The 22,948-nt window shown below is 39.4% G+C and overlaps 2 protein-coding genes across 5 annotated transcripts; both read right to left on the bottom strand.

Annotated features, from left to right (window-relative positions):
- Positions 1 to 217: 217 nt before the first annotated feature.
- On the bottom strand, positions 218 to 4,296 carry cdca3 (cell division cycle associated 3). 2 transcript variants are annotated; one of them, XM_012870308.3, is made up of 6 exons: positions 4,170 to 4,296; positions 3,318 to 3,472; positions 1,920 to 2,040; positions 995 to 1,846; positions 803 to 870; positions 218 to 660 (listed from the first exon to the last, which is right to left on the bottom strand). In XM_012870308.3, the coding sequence occupies exons 2-6, from the start codon at positions 3,447 to 3,449 to the stop codon at positions 568 to 570; spliced, it is 1,266 nt and encodes a 421-aa protein (XP_012725762.2). In that variant the 5' UTR covers positions 3,450 to 3,472; positions 4,170 to 4,296; the 3' UTR covers positions 218 to 567. The 2 variants fall into 2 exon arrangements, with proteins under 2 accessions (XP_012725762.2, XP_021176037.2); XM_021320362.2 differs by having other exon boundaries at positions 3,318 to 3,469; positions 4,170 to 4,264.
- A 1,405-nt stretch (positions 4,297 to 5,701) lies between these two features.
- On the bottom strand, positions 5,702 to 22,542 carry pex5 (peroxisomal biogenesis factor 5). Of its 3 annotated transcripts, XM_012870305.3 has the most exons (17): positions 22,373 to 22,542; positions 18,813 to 18,969; positions 18,652 to 18,690; positions 18,419 to 18,536; positions 18,184 to 18,321; positions 16,082 to 16,166; positions 15,555 to 15,645; positions 15,179 to 15,301; positions 13,464 to 13,577; positions 13,023 to 13,106; positions 11,994 to 12,113; positions 11,761 to 11,904; positions 10,961 to 11,031; positions 8,482 to 8,703; positions 8,211 to 8,376; positions 7,953 to 8,110; positions 5,702 to 6,879 (listed from the first exon to the last, which is right to left on the bottom strand). In XM_012870305.3, exons 2-17 carry the CDS (start codon positions 18,924 to 18,926, stop codon positions 6,633 to 6,635), a joined length of 2,034 nt encoding a protein of 677 aa, XP_012725759.2. In that variant the 5' UTR covers positions 18,927 to 18,969; positions 22,373 to 22,542; the 3' UTR covers positions 5,702 to 6,632. The 3 variants fall into 3 exon arrangements, with proteins under 3 accessions (XP_012725759.2, XP_012725760.2, XP_012725761.2); XM_012870306.3 differs by lacking the exon at positions 13,464 to 13,577; XM_012870307.3 differs by lacking the exons at positions 13,464 to 13,577; positions 15,179 to 15,301.
- Between the last annotated feature and the right edge of the window lie 406 nt (positions 22,543 to 22,948).

The following is a 22,948-nucleotide window of genomic DNA, read 5'->3' as shown; positions in this document are numbered from 1 at the left end:
TTTTTCCCACTTTAATTTTGAGTGTGGCTCTAAATCCTGACCTCCATGGGCTAATAAATTAATTTCTGCTATTTTGTTGTCAGCACATTCAACTATGCAAAGAACAAAGTATTTAATAAGAATATTTCATTCAGCTCTAGGATGTTATTGTTTAGTGTTCCCTTTATTTTGTTGAGCGATGTATTTAGAGGACCAAAGGGCACATCCAGACCTCTGCTGAACTTTTAGTGTTAAACCTTTATTCCGTTAATAATTAAAAACATTTTTACAAATTTTATATATGGACAGAATTTTTAAAAAGGTCTCAGACCAAAAGGAACAAAATATACCAGGTAAAGCACACTCACAAAAGAAAAGGATACAGAAAAGGAGTAAAAAAAACAAAAACAAGCTTGGACTGGGAGTTTTTACATTTACAAAAAAAAAAGGCCAAGCATAGTGAAAAACTGCAACAGATGGCAGATAAAAGTCAAATATACACATACTTCAAATATAGTTTTTGAATAGCTATACACATAAAAGCATATTTTAAAGAAATGTATAGAGGGTGAGACGCTGCATCTTCCTTCATTGGTTCTCCTTGCCCAGAGTCGACACCAGCATTCTGCGGTCCATCTGTCCAAGTCTCTGCTTAGACTGACTGGACCCCTTCAGCTTCATCTGCACAGTGAAAGCACAGAAAGTCACTTCAGTGATAAATTCTGCTGAATTACACATCAGCACCACAGATCCTCCTATGAGGACTAAATAATAAAGCTATAGAAAAACAGTATTACTGATGTCGATTAAAGCCCATTTGTACCTGAGAACGTTGGTCTCGGGGAGAGTTGGTCTCGTTGAGGATCTGCAGTGGAGAGCGGCCCTCAGTACCTAGAGAAGAGACACTCAAAGATTTAGAAAGCAATAAAAACAAAAACAAAAAAAAATAAATAATAATAATAATAATAATAATAATAATAATAATAATAATAAGTCTTCTCTGGATCTTACACACCTTTAGGCTTGAGTTTTCCAGACTGCCCCTTGTTTTCGTGGTTTGCGTTCTTTACCGCCACACGGACAGCGAGAGGAGACGAGCCTCCCCTGTTCCCCTGCACTCCTCTTGATCTGAGCCCAGTGGCACCAAAGCCTTTTCCCAACCACTGTGGCTTGAACTCCAGCTGACTGGGGCTCTTGGTATCGAAGGACGGGCAGCGGATACCTGTGCACACCGGTAGCTGCTCTGGACTCGGGGCAGCCGGTTGCTCTGAGCGAGGCGGAGGGGATTCGGTTTCCTGAGCAGACGGCCGTTTCTCTGCCTCCTCTGGAGACTCGGTGGAGGACTCTGGCTGAACTGTAATGGAGGGGAGGGCGTACAAGTGATCCACCTCATCCCCGACTTGGTCCTTTGCCACGTTAGGTTCTGAGCAAGCAGGACTTTCACGGTGGACCTCTGCAAAGACTTGAGATGAAGGGGCTCCCTCATGGCACGTTATGAGGCTCATGCTCAGTCTCTTGTGCAACGGGGTCTCTCTCGCTTCTTCCGCTTCCTCTAGGGTAATATCTGCTTCGGTCTCTACCTCCACCTCCACCTGGGGATCCCAGAGAAGCTCAAAGGGGCTTGAGGCGCCCACGAACTGCTGAGGAGCATGAACAGGCGTGGCCAGGAGGTTAGCGTGTTCGGCTAAGGAGCTCAAGTCGTTCGTCCGGCGAGGAGTGAGAAGCGGCTGTGCTGAGGTCAGCTCTCCACCTACGGGGACCTCGTCCACAGAGTCACTGGAGCGTTTCTGGGGGTCTTCAGGGACTTTGCCTTCAGCCTCGCTGTGGAAGAGTATGCCCAGGCGGCGGGCAAAAGACCCGACAGTCGCTAGGGGGAACAAAAAGCAGAAGTTCGAGTTAGACCGTTGAGGCTAAGGAAAGACCAGCTGGAGTTCACTTACCTCTCATGACATCTCTCATAGGGGTGCGGGTGATGCCAATGGTAGGTGACCGGGGATCGTTGAAGGCCAGGAGACCCTCCCTCTTCACTGCTGCAAGAGTGTTGGACTCCTGTCCACACACCTAAGAGAGGCAAAAGTCCTCTTATCAAGTGTCGTCGAAACGCATCTATACCCCTTGAGCTTTTTTTAGATTCGGCACCTTTACAACCAGAAGCTACAATGTAGATAAACTTCAGTCCTCAGGGTGAACCAGTGTTCTGCAACTTCTAGATCGCTCTCTGGTATGGCTTCCCAATATACTGTCAACCAATATCAGTGTGTGCAAAATTCCTATTATAAAAACGATTGCATGGACTACAAAGCGTGGTTAAAATATTCCAAGTGTTAAGAACTTACATTTTACATGCTAATGTAATATTTAGCCGGCAGCAGATACTCGCACTAGACACAAATGACACAAAGATCCCAGGATTCAAATACTTGGGATTTCCTTAACTGGTTAAAAGGAATCCCAGATAATGTGCTTAAAGTCCTTGCAATGGAAGAGAGACTATTGCCCAAAATGCTAAAAGATCACAGAATGATGGAAGCACAGATAAAGAGAAGAGGAAAATAGGCAAATATTGCAACAGATGTCATTGTGGTATTTAATAATATTAGAAAATCTTTGATTGCAGCGATATACAGCTCAATTTGCAGGTCCAATTTACCTGAATTAGTTACCCAATAAGCATGCAGTCAAATTCTCCAAAGCACCGCTAATGACCTAATTGACTCAGGTATACTGAAGCACATACACACCTACAAATTGCACAACAATGAACCCCCAAGGATTGGAGTTTTAAACCTCTGATCTAAATCATTTTATTGGGTTTTTCCTGTCGAAAGGTGAACATCGGTCTCAAATTAAAGGGTTCTGTAGTATTTACAAGTATTTTTGTTGCAGAATTCCCCTGCATTCAGTTCAGTCCATCTTTCCATCAATTCTGACCTTGTCCATGCTGCAGAAAAGTATCCCCACAGCATGATGTTGCCACCACCATGTCATAGTGTATTCAAAGTGATGTGCAATACTATTGTTCCGCCACACACAAAGTTTTGCATGTAGTCACATTTTGGTTTCATCTGATATGAACACCTATTTCCACATCTTTGCAGCGTTCCCTATGTGACTTGTAGCAAACTGCAAACAGGACATCTTAACTAATGTTCTCAAACAAAACCCTGAAGCCTTCACAGAACAGAGGGATTTAAACTGAGGGGTTGTTACTTTTAGTTGGTCTGTTACATACTATCTCAATATAATGCATTTAAGTGTTTGTGACGTGACAAAATCTCAAGGGTGAATAGATGCCTTCCGTTTATACGTATTGTAGAAAAATGCACCAAATAACCAACCTGAATGGGTGTTCGATCAATCAAAGTTGAGGGAGAGCGTGGATCGATCAGGTGACTCACGTGCGTCTTTTTGATGGCTGGTTCTGGTTTTGTGTCTGCAGACACAGCCATCTTGCTCTCACTCGTTCCCATATTTCTTATTAAAAGGTTACCTGCTTCACAGTTAGATAAAATGCAAGTTTATTAGTAAAAACATGCAATTCATTACAGACGTAAACTATTAAAACAGCACTGTTAGATACAACACAGCTTAATATAGTTTTTTTTTTTTTTAAGTCCCTTTAATTGAAGCCTGGAAATGTGTTCTCAAATTATGTTTCTAGTTAATCCAATGGTAATGGATTAACTAGATAATTGGATTAAGATAATTAAAAAAAAAAATCATTTTTGTTAATCATTTGCTTACAGGGCTATTGCAGAGCTGCAGTTTCAAAATTAAATCTTCAACTAGAGAAATGTTTTTCATATTTAAATAAAAGACGGGCAGCTCTGGTTAAGAATCAATGCAAGGAACAAGACATTTCTTAAACGTAAATAAAATAACGATGGAATAAATACATTAATAGATTCCCATGTCCAGTTCCTGGAAAACCATAAATACATCAGATTTAAAACTTTTATTCCCGCATTATAGTCACCCTGCGTTCAGATTTTATGCTAATGAAGAAACAGTTTGTTTTAATAGTAAGAAAAAACATCCAAAAACAGCGATGCATCTCAGCAATAAAGCAATTAAAGTTAGACAGCAAGACAAAAACATTGCATCTCAGGAATAGGCCGACAGTTGCCTAACAATTTCTCGGTATCAATGATAAACTAGGCAAAGTTATAGTTTCCATAGTTTTTATTTACCTTAAATAAGGCAAATCCAGCCGTTGCTCCGTGTGACTTCAGCCTCACCTTCTGATAAACAGGAACACACGACTTTTTAAAAGATTTAAATGGCGGAGTTGCGTGCTTTACGCTTTCAAATAAACCAATAAGCGCACACTTCCGTGCTGCCTCCTCGGTTGCGATTGGCTCCAGAGCTAAACACGTTAAAGTAGGTGTGGTCTCTATGTGACGACGTGTTTGAACGTTAAACTAAACAGCACGTGTTAAAGATAAAATGTTCGTTTAAAATGGTTGAGAACAACATCTCTTTGTATGATTTGAATTCATTAATTTTTTTAGAAGACAAAATTAAGAGAGAGAGAAAAAAATGCTCCGTACTTTGTCAAAACATGTCGATTCTGTAGTAGATAAATTAAACAGCAGAAATATCCTTCATTGTCACACAGTGGGGAAGTCCAGGTGCTCTAGTGTCGGAAGTGAAAGGCAAATAGCAAAAACTTAAAAAAAAAAAATACTTGAAAAAGAGACTGTACAGGAAGGGCAAATTTACAACATAAGAAAAATACTGCACAGTTTTTAGTTATTAAAATAGCCTGCTCAAAAAATATTTAAGCATGACGAGTATGGTAATAAAAAAAAAGTGCAAAACGTGCAGAAAGCATAACATTTGAAAAATTAAGAAGCGTACAGACATTCAAAGCATTTTGAAAACTACAGATAAAGACGCAATTCCATATATTTGAAACATATTTTTAAAAGACGAATAACATTAGCGATTATTTTTTTCTGAAAAATGTTAGAAAGTACGGAGATTTAGGCTTTAATCTCATTAGGCGCATAATAATCAGATGTTCTTTTTATACCTTCACCGACTAAATTAGTAAAGCACCAAGTTAAGCACATTTATATTTAAAACTTTGGACATAAATATTATTTTGAGAGAAGTTGGCAAGCTAGATCTGGACGGCATATGGACCTGAACAAACCCTTCCAAATATGAAACATGGTGGAAGCATCATGCCGTGGGGATTTTTCTTCAGCAGGGGGGAGGGGAGGTAGCTGGTCAGATTTGAAGGATGCAACAAAATACAGAGCAACTGGGGAAAGGAGACCAGGCAACAGGCAACTTGTGGCCGGGGGCGGAGGTTCGCCTTCCAGCAGGGAGAGCATTGAGTGGCTACATCTGGAATCATGCAAGTTTTTCAGGCAGTTACCCGACTGTTCGACAGTCAATAAAACCAGTGAGGGAATATCGGCAGACAATCTCAACTCACAATGCTACCTCTGGATTCCTCTAGTACCAGTTCCTTGCAAATAAATATCCAGTTGTTGTCCTCTTTAGCACCAACTTACATCCAAACTGGACCATTCTTTTTGAGAGCTTAACTAGGTGTAAAACTTTGTTTGCAAATGTATTTAAACAGCAAGTTCTTGTCCATATCTACTAAAGAATAATATAATTTTATCCAATTGTATGATTTACAGCATCTCCAAAGCTCCAACAACATAGTTGTTAAGTTCATTATCAGAAAAAGAAATCTCTTGTGACCTCATGTTTGGAATCAAAGCTTTATTGCTGGGTATTATATTAAAGTTTGCAATCAGGATCCAAGTAGCCTGAAAACAAGTATAGTGCATCAATTATGTTACAATACACAGTATGGCATACAGGATTATTTTACAATGAAGCAAAATTAGTTTAAGAGCATTATGAAAAAACAAAAACAAAAAAAAAAAAAACCCAGAGGGGAACCACAACAGTCATTCTCATGATGTGACATGTTATTAATGTTGCCCAGTTAATCGCAATGAACAGATGCACACACCTGATCATGATAACAGTCCTGCTGGTTGCCAGTTTACTGTCCTGGCAGATCAACGACCACTAAGAAATTACAAGATATAAAAACAAAGCTGCAGCACTTTTTGACTTCTATTTCATCCCCTAAACTGCACCAACGTCCTCTCTTGAGAGCACTTCTGGGTGAAAAGCAGAACTCGTTTAATGTTACAGCAGCACTGTACCTTCAGTCACGTAAGTCCTAAAAAGTACTGGTAGGTAGTGAAGACCAAAGGAGTACTGAGTGTCATAACATAAACAGACCAACATTGTTGGCTACAAAGAACGGAAATGATAGACATGCTCGGTATTGTTCACTTTATTCTTCAAAACTTCAAGTAAATAAAGGGAACCAATTCACCTCATTTGGTAGATGAACGACGAGGGAAACGTGAGGACTGGCAAACATCTGAAACACAGTAGCAGCCTGACTGAACTACTGCTGGCCGCTTTTCTCCAACCGGAGAGTGATACTGCATTATAGTACTCATTTAAAAACACACATGAAGACGTAACATCTCTGATGTCACAGTGTCCCCGTCTACCATTGATCTCTAACTGTTAACTGCACTGGTCTCACCCAAACATTGACCTCCCATCTGAGCACATTCACACTCAATAAACCCTCGCCTGGCTGGTTCTCATTCACTTCCACCCTCCACCTCCCTCTGGCTGAAATGAGCCAGCAACGTGTCCAAGTCTCTTCGGTCGGCCGCAGCGTACAACGAGCTCTCTCCCATCATGCTGAGAGCCATCCGTAACGTGGACCAGATGTTGTCAGACATCACCGTGGCTGCTGCGCCTCCGGGTCCCCTTGCAGCTCTTGCTCCGTCTCCCGCAGCCTGTCGCTGGAGAGACAGCGCTTCAAGGAAGTGCTCCACAGCCTCTCTATGGACAAATTATTTATACACACATATTAAAGTCCACAACTTTATATAAACCTAAACAAACTACAGCACTTGGAATTTTGCATATTATTGTTTTGGTACCAACCACAAATGGTGTTTGTTTGTTTATTGTTTTGTTAGACCGACACAGCATACCAATGAAAAGGAAAGTTAGCTGCTGCTTCCAACATATCTTGCATAAAAATATATATCTCTATGTCTTACAAAGAAACACCTAATCCATTACAGGGTTTCCCCCAGAAAATGGGGTAATCCTGGCGGTAGGTGTCATTGCAGGAGGTGTGCGGCGGGTGAGATGGGTATGCGGAGTGTTGCGTAATGCACAAAGAAGGGGCACAGTGTGAGCGTGGTATGTGTCGCGCTAATAACAGCTAGTGCGTTAGCTTATTTACAACGGGAACTTTACTGACCGTTTTATGTCGCTCTCAAACATCGGAATAAAGAAAAAACGCAGCAGGCTTATAACCTTGCATTGATTTAAAAGATGCCCTTAAATTCACCCTTTAAAAGCTGTGCAGATTTACCCGCTGAAAGTTGTTTTCTAAATGATAGAAAGGTTTTATTTCTATTACAATACTATTTCCTAACAGGGCCAGACGATAATTCAACAATATATATCAATACATAGACGATTGACCGAAAAAAAAAAATGAGGTCAGTAAAAAGTTTAACAAAACAGTTTTCCTTCCTTTTGCATTCCAGCCTATCATGTAGGTTAATACTACAGTCTTTAAATCCTCCCAGCCAATCACAAACCCAGACACAGGAACGCTCCGTCACCAAGCCCCACCCACTTCAAAGAGCAGGCGTTGTTTTTTCTTTTTTAAAAACTTGCAGTTTTGGTAAAAAGTTTGTTGAATAAAAGGTTTGAGTTTGAATTTGTTGTTCTTTATCTAAAACTTGGTCACTAAGCAACAGCATAAAGTGGTCAGAGTGGCATTTAAATATAAGTTTAGATTTTTTTTATAATTATCAATATCGATCCAAATAATTTCTATCAACATGCTTTTTTTCAATCGTCCAGCCCTATTTCCTAAGCCGATATTTTCTCACCTGTGTGCCCCTAAGTTAACACAGCTGATTCCCAAGTTATAGCGACTGCGGACGAAACCTGGCTGCAGTTCCAGAGCTCTCCTGTAGGCGGCCACTGCCTCCTCTGAGCGACTTCCATTGGCCAGCGTGGCGCCCAACTTGTTCCACAGCAAGTAATCCTTTTTAATGTCACAAAATAAAGGGGGAAAAGGAAGGCTCAGAAACAGACTTGATATACAGAAGGAAAGTTAGGATCTCAAAGCTGACCTCTACACCAACCTGTGGAGTGACAGAGAGAGCAGCACTGAAACAGTCCACCGCCTTGTCGTACTCTCCGCTCAGGTTGAACAGAACTCCCAGACCGCACTGCAGCTGGGGGTCCACCTGGGAAGGGTCAGAGTTGGCCGCACACAGGAACAGATTCTGGACATCAGTGAACAATGATCTGTGCAGGAAAAAACACAAAAAAGAGAAGAAAATGAGGAGAAAGAGTAATTTCTGTATCATTACAAGACATGATATCTGAACATCTGTCGTGCTTCATACTCACTCTGGCAACAACGATCCAAACCTCTCCTTCTCCTTTTCCTTAACCCGACCTCCATCCATTTGACAATCGCGCTCAAACTGCTCCCACACAGACTGGTATTTTGGATTGTGCTTCAGCCAGTCGCGTAACGTCTCACAGGCCTGCCTGTGCAGCGACTCGTTAGTAAAACTGACAGCCAACGCCATGAGGGCAGTTAGGTTGTCCTTCTTCAGCTCTATACATCTGTTGAGAAAAAGTAAGAGATAAAGCAGAGATAAAAGTTACAACAACAACAAAAAGGCAGAAAGCTAACAGAAACTCTCACAGATTGTCAAGTCAATCTGATGCTACCACCCTGACCTGTCTAAAACCTTCACTCTGGTGCATCATGTAATTATTAGGGGTCTAAATCACCAGCTTTGTCACAATATGATGTTATATCGATTTGTTTGGATGACGATACGATATTTGCCAATTTCACAAAGTCTAACAATTTCTAATCGATGCTATTCATATGATGCAATATTATCTGCCCATCTAACACTATTATTTACATTGATATCAACTCATAAAAAACAAATATTTTACATTTTATTTCACATAAACAACCTACAGGTGCTTTTGGAGACTTTTTCTGGGACTAAAGAAGAACTCCTTCTTTCCCAATATAAGAGGAAAAGTCCATGCGTGCAAACAGCACTAATAGATCCTCAGATGATGCCTTAAACAACGCGCGCCACATTAAATTATTTCACCTGGAGCAGAAAGGCACGTATATGAGGCTGTTGTTTGAGCATCTATTCTGCCCTTAATTCAGCCATTTCCATACTAGTGAGAGAGCTACAGAACATGAGTTTACAAGCATGTCAGATTGTGTGGATTAACGACTATTTAACCAACTCCTCACAAAGAGCGAGATTTGGTCACTAGATCTCCCTAAGTCTGCCAATTACCAAAGGAGCACATCAAGGATGACTATTCAGCCCGGCTCTATACACCCGTCTACACTGTTGACAACAAACCCATTTATCTGACAACTAAGGTCACCCAGTCTGCAGGCAACATAACCGCTGTGGCTAAAATAGCAGTGAGACCGCTTACAGTAACAAACTCTGCAGACTGACGGGACGGTGTGCAGAAAACAACGAATAGACAAAAAAGGACCTCATCAGTGACTTCAGGTGAAAACCACTCAAGACATGAGAGCAGGAAGGGAACTAGGTGACCCGCCACAGGTTTCTCGAGCTCCACATTAGCAGTACCCTCAAATGGAATATTAATACCATTGGTGCATTTAAGAAGGCCCAGTAAAGCCTGAATTTCCTCAGCAAATAGAGGAAAAAAAACATCTCTGCCAGTTTGTTCAGGGCTTTTAAACCCCTGCCCTGTTGGCCTACTGACCTACTCCACCCTGGCATGGTTTGGAAACTGTTTCAGGACAGACAGGGCAGCTCTCCAAAGTGTGGTCAACACTTTGGAGAGCTGCCCTGGACACTTTGGAGACTGAGGATGAGACAATTTTGTCTCATCCTAAGTCTCTGAAAGACATCTAAAAACGTCCCTATACTACCACAGCACCTGCAAAGTTATTGATGAAAACATTCAGTTTCCCCATCATGTTTTCACACTGCTGCTCCCTGGATGTCACCAGAGGGCCATGAAGTGCAGGACAATGGGACTGAGGGTCAGTCATTACCCCTCAGCCATACCAGCAACTTAGTCCCCAATACCACCGTTTCCATACTAAATTTGTGTGAGCAACACTGTAACCTCTGAAATACAACTTTAAATTATCGACACAGTTTAATTAAGGTTCAATTAGGTTTTAGGCTGTTTTAGCAATACTAAAGTCCTTTGAAGACAAGGTACTTGTAAAGGTTGCTGAATCCTTGTTACACACATGGCTTTCAGTAAATGGATCAAAGTCAAAGTCAATCAAAGTCCAAACCCTCAATAAGAATATATCAATGTTAAAAAAAAAGAAAAAAAAATGCAATTAAATATATTTAAAATAGAAAAATAAAGCACAAGAACAGATAAAACAATGCCAATAGAGACGTACACAAAACTGGAGTATTTTCTTACATACAGCATAGAAACATGGGGAAGTTTTTTGCTCATGTTATAAAAATGGAGAGAAGTTTATTTTATCTTTAAAACCTAGGTATACAGTTCCAGATTGAATTAGTCTTTTAAGATAATCAGCAGAAAAGACATTCATTCCACAAAATGTAGTAATTGATTTTTACAAATACATGTTTTGACCTAACCATAACTAAAATGGCCTCTTGCAACACATTTATCTTAAGGGTAAACTGTGCACCAGACAAGAAATCTGTCAGATTCTTAGTTATTAAAATAAAAAGTATAAAAAACAAATAAAGTCATCTCAATTCATTTTGAGATGACGGTATAGTGCTCCACCTCAAACAAAATATTGCACCTGTTATCCACCAGAGGTAAAATTTTAAAACGATAGCTTGCAGTTCTCAGGTCTCACCTGCGGAGGGCGCTAATGGCAGCGAATTCCTGCTCATTCTCTGCCTGGCAGGTTCCCAGATATTGCCAAGCCTACAACAACAACAACCAAAGTTTAATCTGTATTTTTGTTCCTCCGTCTTTGTTTAAACATTTTCTAAAGTGAAATTCATGATTTTATTCTGAGAAAATTCAGCATATCATTAAAACAACAACATGTGGAAGTTTTCTTCAGATTTGGGGATATTTAACTGCTTCTTTGGCATGTGTGCCATCTAAAACTACACTATTATCAAAATAGATGTGGATTGGGTTACCCTATAAAATATAGTTTATTTAAATCAAAGTTTGTGATCTGCTAAAATAAAAAAAAAAGCAAAACCAAAAGCAGTGAAATGCTCCTTTTTATTTTTGGAAGTGTACATTTATCTTTGGGCCCTCTGTCAGTAATTCAAAATACCCTCAATCGGTGAGGTACAATTGTAGTATTTTGACTTGACAAGTAAAGGATGACTGACGTAATCCAAATACAAATGAAAATAAAACCTTGTTTTTAATCAGATATTCATATTTTTTTTAGATAAAAGGAACAAATACTTAAATATACTTGGAAATTAAATCAACCCTGTTTTAGTATACTGAAAAAAATACAACCACAACTTTTATTTATGATTTTATCAACATTTGAATAATAGATAATACATTAAGGCATTAAATACTTAGAAATAGACAATTTTGAGGATTGATTGATTTGAGGATTTGATCTTTAATCAATTTCCTGCTGATCAAAGACTTTAAAATGTCAGGGTGTTAGAGTCTCACCAGCTGGTTGTCTGGTTCCTTCTGAACGGCACTTTCAAAGAACCGCACAGCTCCCGGGATATCGCCCGCCTCCATCCTCTTCAGTCCTTCTGAGAACGGGTCTGGGTGGGATAAGCAGGGGTTTTCCTCTTCAAACTGATAACCCTGTGAGAAACACAAGAAAAACCGCAGAGCTCAGAAACTGTGCGAATACAGAAATACAGACGGGATTGATTGCAGCAACGCATCTCTACCTTGTCGTAAGAGGAGCTGAGCAGTTGATCGTACTCAGACAACCAGGGATGGCTTTCTGCATCTCTCTTAGCCATCTCCTCCCACTCCTGCTGCAGCTTCTCCCAGAAATCAACATCACTCTGACAAAATTGACACACACACACAAAATGTGGTTTGGTAACATCAGACATGTTTGAATTTTGAGTCTTTGAGTCAAAGATTGCAAGTGGCACAGTGGGTTCTAACTGCTATCACGCTGATGAGGAGACTTTTGGTAAAAGAGAGGAAGGCCCCAACTACTCCAAATTTTCACCAGTGGCTCCATTGTGGGTATTTGAAGTCTCCAGCACTTTGTGATCAATTGCTCAACTTGTTTTCTATTATGCGGCCTTGCATTAGTGTTGTTCGGTTGGCATCCTTATTGTTTTTGTATTTTTATTTATTTTTTAATATTCAATTCTTTGCTCTTCATTAACATCTTTTTTTTTCTCTTCTTTTTCCCACATTGTCTGTTCGTTGACAGAACACCTGTTTGTAAAACATTGTTTATTTTGAAAAGTTACTAAAGTTCAAGTTGCAAAAAAAAAAAAAAAAAAAAGAAAGTAGGATTTTTCAACCCTTTAAAAAGACCACAATGTATACATAGCTACGTTTTTATTTGAAAACTAAAAAACGCCTACAAAAAAAAGAAAAAAAAAGAAAGAAAAAACATTGAAAAAATGTCCATAAAATTTACTTTTTAAGGAGTATTTGATTGTTATTATCATTAGGTCCTAAAACGAGTCAACAATGACTAGCAGCGAGATTGGTCTTAATTGGACCAATAATAGTTCCAATTAAGACCAATTGGTCTTAATTGGTATTAGATGGTCTTAATCCTATTTTTATTCATTTATTGCACTTTCTGCTTGAAAAAACAAAACAAAAACAAAAAAAACCAGATTGTAAATTGATCATGTGCAATCAATTTCAACTCTTCAACAGCTTCCGTCCCAACTCTACTACTGGATATATGTTTCGGGGTTTTCGCTTTTCTATTTCTCTCGTACCTCCACTGCAGCTTTGGCTTGTTGAAAGTCTGGCCCCGATGTGGCGAACTCGTCCACCCAGGCCTCCGCCGACTCCTCTGAAACCTGAATAGCATTGGAGAGCAATGACAATAGGTGCCACGAGTGTGCAGGTGCTGGCTAAGAAAACTGTTACAGGAATGAAGGATGGCGACATTTAAAAAAAAAAAAAAAAAAAAAGGTAAGAAAGAGCCGGGAGGTGAATGTAAAGGAAGCAAAGATGGAAGCAAAATGAATGCAAAAAAAAGATCATTTCTAGTTGTACTTCTAATTACCTTCTAGTGTTTGAATAAGAAAGAAAAACTCTTAAACTACAAGGTTACTGAATGCCTAATGCGTCCTGAACAAACAGCTTAAAAGTACAAAAGGCCTTTTTTTTTTTTTTTTTTAAGCCTACTGCTGCCATGACCACCGGGGTCCTACCTGCCTGACGACTTTGGCCCACTGCTCTGCTTGTTTAGCTTTAACTTTCTGATCCTTTTGATCCGTCTCTGGAGGTTCCAAGGGAAGACTCCCTCCCCTCGTCTCCGTCAGGAACTATGACAGGGGCGATGAGGGGTGGCAGTGGCAAATGGATACAAGTTTCAAGGGGTAGGAAGCAATTGGTAGGCAGTTGTTTTGGGAAGGGTGGGTGGAATAAGCATTTAGTTTGAGTGGTGCGAGTCATTAACAAATGGTGGTTGTTGGTTGAAGGAATAGCATGCCGGGAGTTTAAGGGAAGGTTAAAAAATGGGAACAGTACATTCAAAAGTTACGCCATGGGAAATGGTACAGAATCACAGCATCAACAGGACTCACATGTAAAGCATCATTTTGAAATCTAGATGCTACAGAAATAGCAAAAAGTAGATCTAACCAACAAAAAAGAGAATGACTAATATGTTTGTAGGTAATGTTACCCAAGTCCAGCTAAAGAGTACAGTCAAATCTATTTTTGACTAAATATCAGATACTAACTTGGAATTCCAAAATGGTAGATTTTATTTGAGGGACCAATACATAAGGCAACACATACTTTACATGTTATTTAAACTACTTTGTGTTGTCTGGAAAGTGACCTATATGCCCTATAAAAGTAACCAGTACCCTGCTAGGTTCAACAATAGACATTTGCAATTTTCAGGTAGGTTTGGGAAAATAAACTCTAGGTTCCAGGAAAATAATATGTAAACTGAGAAGGTTCCAGAAGGCAGCCTGGACATTTCAGAAAACAATGAGTAGATTCTGTGAAAGTATGAGAAAGTATACTGTTGATTTCAGCAAAGTAACTTTGGGTTTTGAAATTTACGTGCTAGTTCCCGGAGAGCAAAATATAATTTCTGCTAAAGTAACCTGAAGGTTTGAAGACAATAACCTTTAAGAATTGTAAAAGTTCCATAAAATAATCTATAGATGACGAAACTAGCAAATTCTGGGATTTTTCTTTTCACAAAGTAACCTGTAGGATTACATTAAAGCAACCAGTACATTTGGGGAAAGTTTCAGAAAGTAACCTGTAAGATTACAGGAAAGCAACCAGCACATTTTGGGGAAGTTTCACAAAGTAATCTATTTCTTCCAGGAAAATAACTTATAAAATTCATGAAACTAATATGCACTCACCAAGTTTCAAAAAGTAACATGCATATTCTAGCAGAGTATGGGCTGTACTGGAATGTTGTTTCTCTAATATTTTTTTCACATCCACTTTTTTTGATTCGTTTATATTTTCGATTTTTTTGGCATAAATGGTATCCCACACTATAATGATATTTAACAGCAACTTAAAATCTGACGTCCCCTTTTTAAACCTCTAAATGTTACAACTCCAGCATAATAAGGAAAGGAGGCAATACAGTCAACATGGAAACAAACTGAGCTTTGCTGCACGCATATAGAAAACTAATTTTAAGAGACGAAATTGACATTCATAGAGGTCCTCTCTCTGCAGAACAAATTTCATCTCTAAAACTGTGCAGCTTTGAGATTCATATTACAGGGAGACTTGTGGGTTTATTTGGTTACATTTGTGGAAAATGTTACACCGATGAGTCACAAGACAAAGCCTACGCTGTGCAAAAAAATGAACCAATTTGCTCCCTGATATGCTGTGTTCCCAGTTTAAAACCATTCCCTCCTCAGTTGGCAGTGACTCATACCTGGTTGAGGTTGGAGGCCCAGTTCTGAGCCTCCTCGGCCTGAACTTTATCTGTGAGCTGTTTGTCTGTTCTGCTCTCCACTGTCACACTGCCCTCGCCAATCTGCCTAATGAAACGCAGGAACTACACAACAACAACAACAAAAAATAGCAAAAAAAAATGTGTTTACCACTTCGAAGGGATCAGGCTTTGTTTTTTTTTCACAGCCAAGTTCTTTTACTCAATGACTTCAAAAAAACCAAAATGAGACTTGATTATTCTTGACAGCTGTAAAGCTGCTACCACAAATGCAAAAGAAATAGAAAAAGCATATGGTGACAGATGTTGAAGAAAGGATGACGACATAAAATATTGAGAAGAGAGATATGCTGCCAACCTCTGTGTTTTGTAACTTTGGGTCATCAACCTTTGAAACAAGCTCGTTGGCTGTCTGTCTCAGCTCATCTTCCGGCTGATACTCCTTGACCCTGTAAGATAAAAAAAGAAAATGTATGAAAAATGATTCAGGCTGGAGTTCAGTGAAAAGTAAGAGTTTAGTTTTCTTGTGGTTTTGAAAGCTGGAAGAAATGAACCGAGGCTGAAGAGGGAAATACATTGTTGCTGGATGAATGAAGCCATCCAAGGCCAAGGCTCATATGCTTCACAGCAGCTTTTATTCGTGTTTAAATGGCTCTTGCAAAACATGTTCCTCAAAGAAGAAGAAAAAAAAAGGGGGAGATCAGGCTAAAAGAAATTAGAAGAGATTTTAATTGACGTTCGTCTGACAACACGTCAACGTGTTTTCAAGGTTTAACTTTTGAATCAGACTTGCTACCATTACATCTTTCTGTGCTTGGGCTCCAGGTTTCTTTGTAGAAAAGCCATGTATTGTCAGAAAAGGCTCAAAGCAGATGCTGCTCTCACCACTCAGCCTCCTTGTCTCCAAGGTCCCCGAGCCACAGCTTCTCCTCAGACTGCTCCAGATACTCCTCTGCCCAGCGTCCCGGATCTGGAGAACAAACGGGAACACGTGGTGTTAAAAAAATGGCATCAGGTCTGAACATTACACACAGTTCCTTTTTAAAAGTATTCACAGACTTTACATTTATTTGTGTTTGGTTACGTTACAGTCATAATCTGCAGTAAATTTTACTGGGATTTTTCTGTGTGTGTGACAGATTAACAAGCAGTGCATTATTGTGCAGCGGAAGGAAAATAAACATTTTTTATTTTTTTTAACAAATAAAATTCTGCAAATTATCACATGCTTTTCTATTCAATCCCCTTTACTTTATAACTCCAACGCAGTGGTGGCCAAAGTGGAGCCCGCAGGCCATTTCCGGCCCATCGATTGTGCAGCCCTCAACTGCAATTTAACAATTATTTGACCCACCAGCACATGCGAGTAATGCAGATGGTAGCTATTTATTCTTAATTAAGACAAAACTGTTACAGATAAGTTAAAATTTTCTTACAATTGAAAATGTTAGGTACAACACAAAGTATCCTTAATTTCATAGTATAAATAGGATCACATCTGTTCAATGACTTTTACTCAAATGAAGACTTTAGGGCATCAAAATCGGCTTTTAAATAATTTTTTTAATTGCCCAAATACAGCAACAGTTTTCAAAGAAAAAAAAAAAAAAAAAAAGTCTGACTTTTGAGTCCTGTTCCCATTGCAGAGAATAGACAAAAAGATTCATCTGGGTCCAAAAGAATTTGCAAAACGGATGACCATCTTTTAATACGACTAAAGATGCAAAACCCTTTTAAATTTGTTTCATTAAAATAGCGCATGATCATAATTTGTGGAACTGGTAAAAGTAAACAAAACAAATAGATAATTTTTCTCTCCATTTTTTGCCCCTCGAGTACTTTTGACACGACAATTTTGGTCCAGGTGATGAAAAGTTTGAACACCCTTGCTCCAAGAGTTGTGGCTACCAAGATGTGGAACGGTTTGTTTTTACAAACCAGAAAGGCCTTTTTAAAAATCATTTTTTAATTCTGCTTTTAAGACCCACCACGCTGGATTTGCATTTAATCTGCTATAGGGTTTTTGTTTTGTAATGTTACAGATACAAACTTTTATTTTAATAAATTTTGTTAGTGTGTCCTGTTTTTTTAAACCAGCTACCCTGACTCTGCCAAAGAAAAAGAATCAACCACAACACGATTCTACCCTGTTTTACCAAGAGGACAGTGGATTCTGTGTTAGCTTTCTGCTGCACGTTTTGAATTTATGCAAAAAGAAATTACATTTTATTCTCGTTCAACCAATGCCCCTTTTTCCAAAAGTTTGCTGTGTCCGCTTTACGGCTTGTTGCTAACTTAAAAGTGACTTTCTTATAATAAAGGCTTTTTTCTTTACCATAAAGGTCACATTTGTGGAGCTGTAAAGGGCTGCTAACTGGTTCTCTGATTAATCCATCCATCTCTGACAGGAGCTTTAAAGAGCTCTAAGCCATGTTCAAAGTTTGTGATACATTTTTATAACCTAAATCTGCTTTTAAACTTCTCCAGAACTTTATTCCTGACCTGTCTGAGGAGTTCCTTGGTCTTTGTGATGCTGTTGTTGAGGTTAAATCAGACTAATTTACTAATAATGTCACATCTGAAGACAGTTCGTTATTTTAAATTTAATTGAGGGGCAATAGAGTAAAAGGGACTGAATATAACTGCATGTACAAGTTTTGAGAATTTTTATTTATTGTTGTAAAAACTGTTAAAACTCATGTATCTGTTTCCTTCGACTTCACAATTATGTTCTACTTTGTGTCAGTCCATAACATGAATCCAAATAAAATACACTGAAGTTTTCTGGTTGTAATTTTACAGAATGCGAAAACCTTTGAGGGACATAAATAGCTTTGATAGGCACTGTATGCTGGAAATGCTTACTCTGATCCAATTAAAAACAAAAGACATACGGCAAACGGATGACAGCTCAAAAAGCTGTGCTGCACATCCAGCGTTGCATGAGCATCCTGACTGAAACACAGACCGACAGAAACTCGGATTACCTGCAGCCTCAGCGATAAATTCTCTCGTCCAATCAGCATCTGCTGCTTCCCCAAGAGCACCGGTGGCAGCAGGGTCTGAACCTGAGACAAACTCCGCTGCCCAGTCGCCTGAGAGGGCCAGCGCTGCAACATCTGGTGCTATTAAAGAATAGGAAACCAAAAACATTTATGCTTTTTAAAGCAGTTTGTGCAAACCTTGTATCTGGGTGGAAAAAGCATTAAGAAAAACAAGCACCTCTCTGTGGAGCTTGCCTATAACTCTGCTGGTCAATTTGCTGCATTTCCTCTAAGAGCTGACCCATGTCAAATGTTTGTGGGGGTCGAGGTGGAGCATGGAGAAACTCATTCACAAGCTGGAGCAAAAAAGTAGACGTTAAAGATAAGAAGGCAAGAATACATGCAAAAGAAAACGTGGAATTAACTGGCTGTCAGTTGTCATGATATAATTCAGGTAAAATGAACACTGACCTCCTCCTCTGTTGCAATTTCAAGAGGAGTGGGGGCGATCTGAGAGAAAAGAAATGTGAGCTCTAATTAAAACCAACTGCGGTGGACTTTATTAGGCTGCAATCAAATGATAACGCTGCAGAAAATAGACTTTGTGGATCACATTATTAAAAGAAACTCACTGTCGGTGTTGCACGGTGCTGCCATGCCCCTTCTTCCTTGGTCATGTGACCAGTCAACTTCATGAGGGGATTGGCTCCCCCGCATTCGGCCTCCACCAACTCCCGCATCGCCATCGCAACACAAGGACGAGGCAAAGCCAACCGGATCCCCTAAAAGCTGAGAAAAGAATTTGGGTAATTTCACCTGAACTAGAGAACTACAGTAAAATAATTCAGTTTTTACTAATTTATAAGATGTGACACATGGATTTTCTTATGTTAGCAGGAGAGCTGCTAAATGCTAATATTTCTATTGTATCTGATAAAGTTTAGCATGCAGCCATTTAACAATGTTTCATTGTATTTGCACCGTGCCCTGGCAGATTTACTCTGCAGCTGTTTCTACTGCTACAACAGCTAAGCCCAAAGAAATTCACACCCCTGGCAGATTTAGATCTATATGCATTTCCATTCGAACAAAAAATTAGTTTTTGAAAAGAAACAAGACAGGAATCTCTCAAAATAAAATATAAAAAGGTGGTATCAATTTGAAAAAAGTTTTTTATGGAAAAATCTTTTTGGTGTTACAGCAATTAAACCCTTATTACTGATGAAGATGTGCTGGTATTTCAATTATTTCTCTTTGGTGTTGAGCTCCAACTCTTTGTAGTTGGGAGGCCTCCTTGCAATCACCCTAATTTTTAGCTTGTGCCACAGATTCTCAATCAGACTCCAGTCAGGACTCCTTGGACACCTCAAAACGGTAAACTTGCATTCAGAAAAAACTAAAAGAGTGTATTCTGCATATTATATTTGAAGTTTAACTAATGCAGTGCAGCATATTATTGCTGAAACACACAAGAAGTAATTAAAATTTTAATTATACAAGTAGAGATGCACCATTTAAGCTTTTCCATGCCGACACGGTTTTCTTTCAGGTCCCATCTGCTAATACCAAGTTTAACGGATTCTGCCCCACCCACTCCAAGGAGGGCAAAACATACTAAAAACATGTTAAATTGGTTCATAGACTGTGAGTTTTAAATCTAACAGAAAAATGAAAGAATTATAAGATTATCCCAATTCATTTCCTATCCTTCATCTGATTTTTATGAACTTCAGTGTATCAAGGTACATGCCGTATTGAAAATGATGAGATTCTCCGAGTCATATTGCAATTAATAAAAGATTTCCTATATTTGTCAAAGGAAACTAGCCCGTTTCGATCTCTGACCGACTGACTCAATAATCTCTAAAAACAGACTTTAAGCCTACCAATAAAATGAAGTGTTGAGAAACAACTCGTTGAGAGATAAAGTTATCTTTAGGGCAGATACTCATCATTAACAATCCACAGGAAAAGCCAAAGAACAGTAATGTTTTCACCAGTGGACAGAACAGGCAAAGCCAAATCTGGAGGGTCTAAACGCGAAATAAAAAAAAAAAGCTCATGTCACATCAACCTAATTCAAACCCCATCTGCTGCTTTACTCGACACGCTCTGGCCTTAAGTGAGCTGTTAATAATGAGGACACCAAGGGCCAGCGGGCGCACAGACACTGGCCGCATATTTCGGCTACTGATGAACAATTTTCAGCTTTCAATGCTACTGCATGCTTTACATTGCACAAAAAACTAAATAAAAACTACCATTACTAACAAAAATAATGGCCAATATTATACGGAGATTGTCCATGTGCAGCTCCTTTATTGTGTTTCACATGAGAGTAAACACGGTTTCCATCAGAGGTGCACCAAGAAATCGGCTATTGAATAAAAATCAGACCGACTGTTGGACTATTTTTGGTTTAACTAGTCCTGACAAGTGATTTAGAAATCTCATTGAGCTCCATTAAAGCACCAGGTTGTGGTAACAACAACACGTTTTGGTACGAAAACTGTCACTGAGTAAATGTCAGTAAGCTGTTATAGAATAAAGCCAAACGAATCACATGAGGTTGATAAAGACATTTTGAAGGAAACTGCGTTTTCTACTACATGCTTCCTTATGTCAGCAGTTCAGTGAGGCTGAAAGAGAGAGAGAGAGAGACAGATAGAGAAAGACTTTCAACAGATAATAGGAAGATTACAACAAACCTGCTCTGTTTAGTTCTTGAGCTTCCAAGGTCTGTCTGTCAGGGAACAGGCTGGATTTTTAAAATTCTGGCTGATTGTTGTAAATTTCGACATTAAGGTTAGGATCTAAATCTTTTTGTTAGCACCAACTCCTAACACAAGACGCTAAAGGCCATTTAAATGTTAACTTCGTAACCATCTCGTCTATATATAATAGCGACTGCTTACATGCATAGTGTGACTTTGTCTCTGCCTGCTAAAATAAATAATTAGTGCTCACTCACAGCAGGAAGCCTTGAAAAAACATGCTTCCTTTATACCATATTATATTGTAGTTCTTAACCTCTAAAGACCAGCCCCCCCATTTCTTCTGAATCTTTGCTCTGAATAACATATTTAAATCTAATCTTTCTTTATTCCAGACGACTCTCCCTGTGGCTTTACGCTTCTTCAGGAGGAGTGAATGCTGCTTGTCAAGACGTTGTTGCAATCAACTAGTTCCCTTATATAGGAAATGTTTTGACCAATCTGTATAATCTGATTGAATTTTACTTTGGAAAGTGCCTTGAGATGACATGTTTCATGAATTGGCGCTATATATATAAATACAATTTTATTGAAAATTATGCAGCAAATACAACCTGAAATGAGACAGCCACACATTCTGATCAGTGCATCTCTAGTTTCCATTCATTTAAAATTTAAAATCAGACAAGAAATACATTTATAAAACCGTGTAGCAGTTTATTTAATTTGATGGATGAACAGATGACAAAACAAAAATGTGCCATATCCTGACCTACTCCAAATCCCTAACCTCTCTGGAAGGGCACAATTAAGCCACAATTACCATAATGAATCGTGTGGACGAGAAATGCAATTCCCCTGTCTACTCTATAAAAGTGAAACCCTTTCTCTCTTTTTTTTTTCTCACTCAACTAAAATCCCCACATTATAGAGTATTACTCCACAGGTAGACAGTTCGTTGTTCTCGTTATAGAACGATGTTCTCCCACAGATTCACACACAGCTGCTCCATTATGATTAGGGTCAAAGTAAGAGGATTAGACAAAGATATTAATGCTCACATTATCGCAGACAGGTCACGGTGACACCTGTTTACACACGGCAAGTCAACTGGGCGCACTCGGTTATTGTTTTTGTTACACGGGGGCCTACTTTTCCATGCAGACAAACTATAAAGAACCCAGAAAACGTTAAGACTGTGCACACCTGGCGGCATTTAGCAACATTAAGGTGGTGAGTACCTGAAGCTAAGTGCAGCTGCAGACCCAAACAGCCACATTACATCTGTTATTCTGCTTCTATCTCGTTGTTTGGCTAACGCACGGCTAACAACACAACAATAAGAGGTATAAACTATTATAGGCCGCTTACTGCCGGCTAACAAGCTAGCCACGCAGGGCCATGAGGATCGATCATTCCTGCAGCGTTCACCCCCAAGAAGGAGCGCGAGCAGACGGGTAGCGTGATGTTCGTCTCACCGCCAACGGCTCCGGATGAAAGCCCAACGTCCGTAGCTCCGCCTGCGGGCTGTCTCCCTGCGTCCCGTCCGTCTCCCGCGTCTACGGCGTTAAAAGAAGAAAGCCCCGCTGCAAGCTGCCAGGCACCGTCTGCTGTGTGTTGTCAGCGCCCCTTCTTTATTTACCTTCCTCCTCCATGACCCGCAGAAAGCATTCACCGAGCGAGCGAACCGCCGGGGGGGAAAGAGAGAGAGACGAGGAACGTAACGTGGGATACGTATTCTGCAAACGTGTTACGTAAAAAGTGTCAGCGGAAGCTCGGCCCAGACAAACTGACGTTTACGTAAAAATATGTGCTGAACGGAACGAAGTCCAGAAACGAGCACGCGGCACCAACCACAATAAGAACATAGATAGATAGATAGATAGATAGATAGATAGATAGATAGATAGATAGATAGATAGATAGATAGATAGATAGATAGATAGATAGATAGATAGATAGATAGATAGATAGATAGATAGATACCATATCAATCTTATTTATAAAGCACTTTAAACACCTGCAGGACCAAAGTGCTGTACGCAATCATCAAA

The sequence above is a fragment of the Fundulus heteroclitus genome, chromosome 3 (genome assembly GCF_011125445.2).
Source record: "Fundulus heteroclitus isolate FHET01 chromosome 3, MU-UCD_Fhet_4.1, whole genome shotgun sequence".
Lineage (NCBI taxonomy): Eukaryota > Metazoa > Chordata > Actinopteri > Cyprinodontiformes > Fundulidae > Fundulus > Fundulus heteroclitus.
The sequence above is the reverse complement of the archived record's forward strand: the minus strand, read 5'-3'. Positions and strand labels throughout refer to the sequence as shown.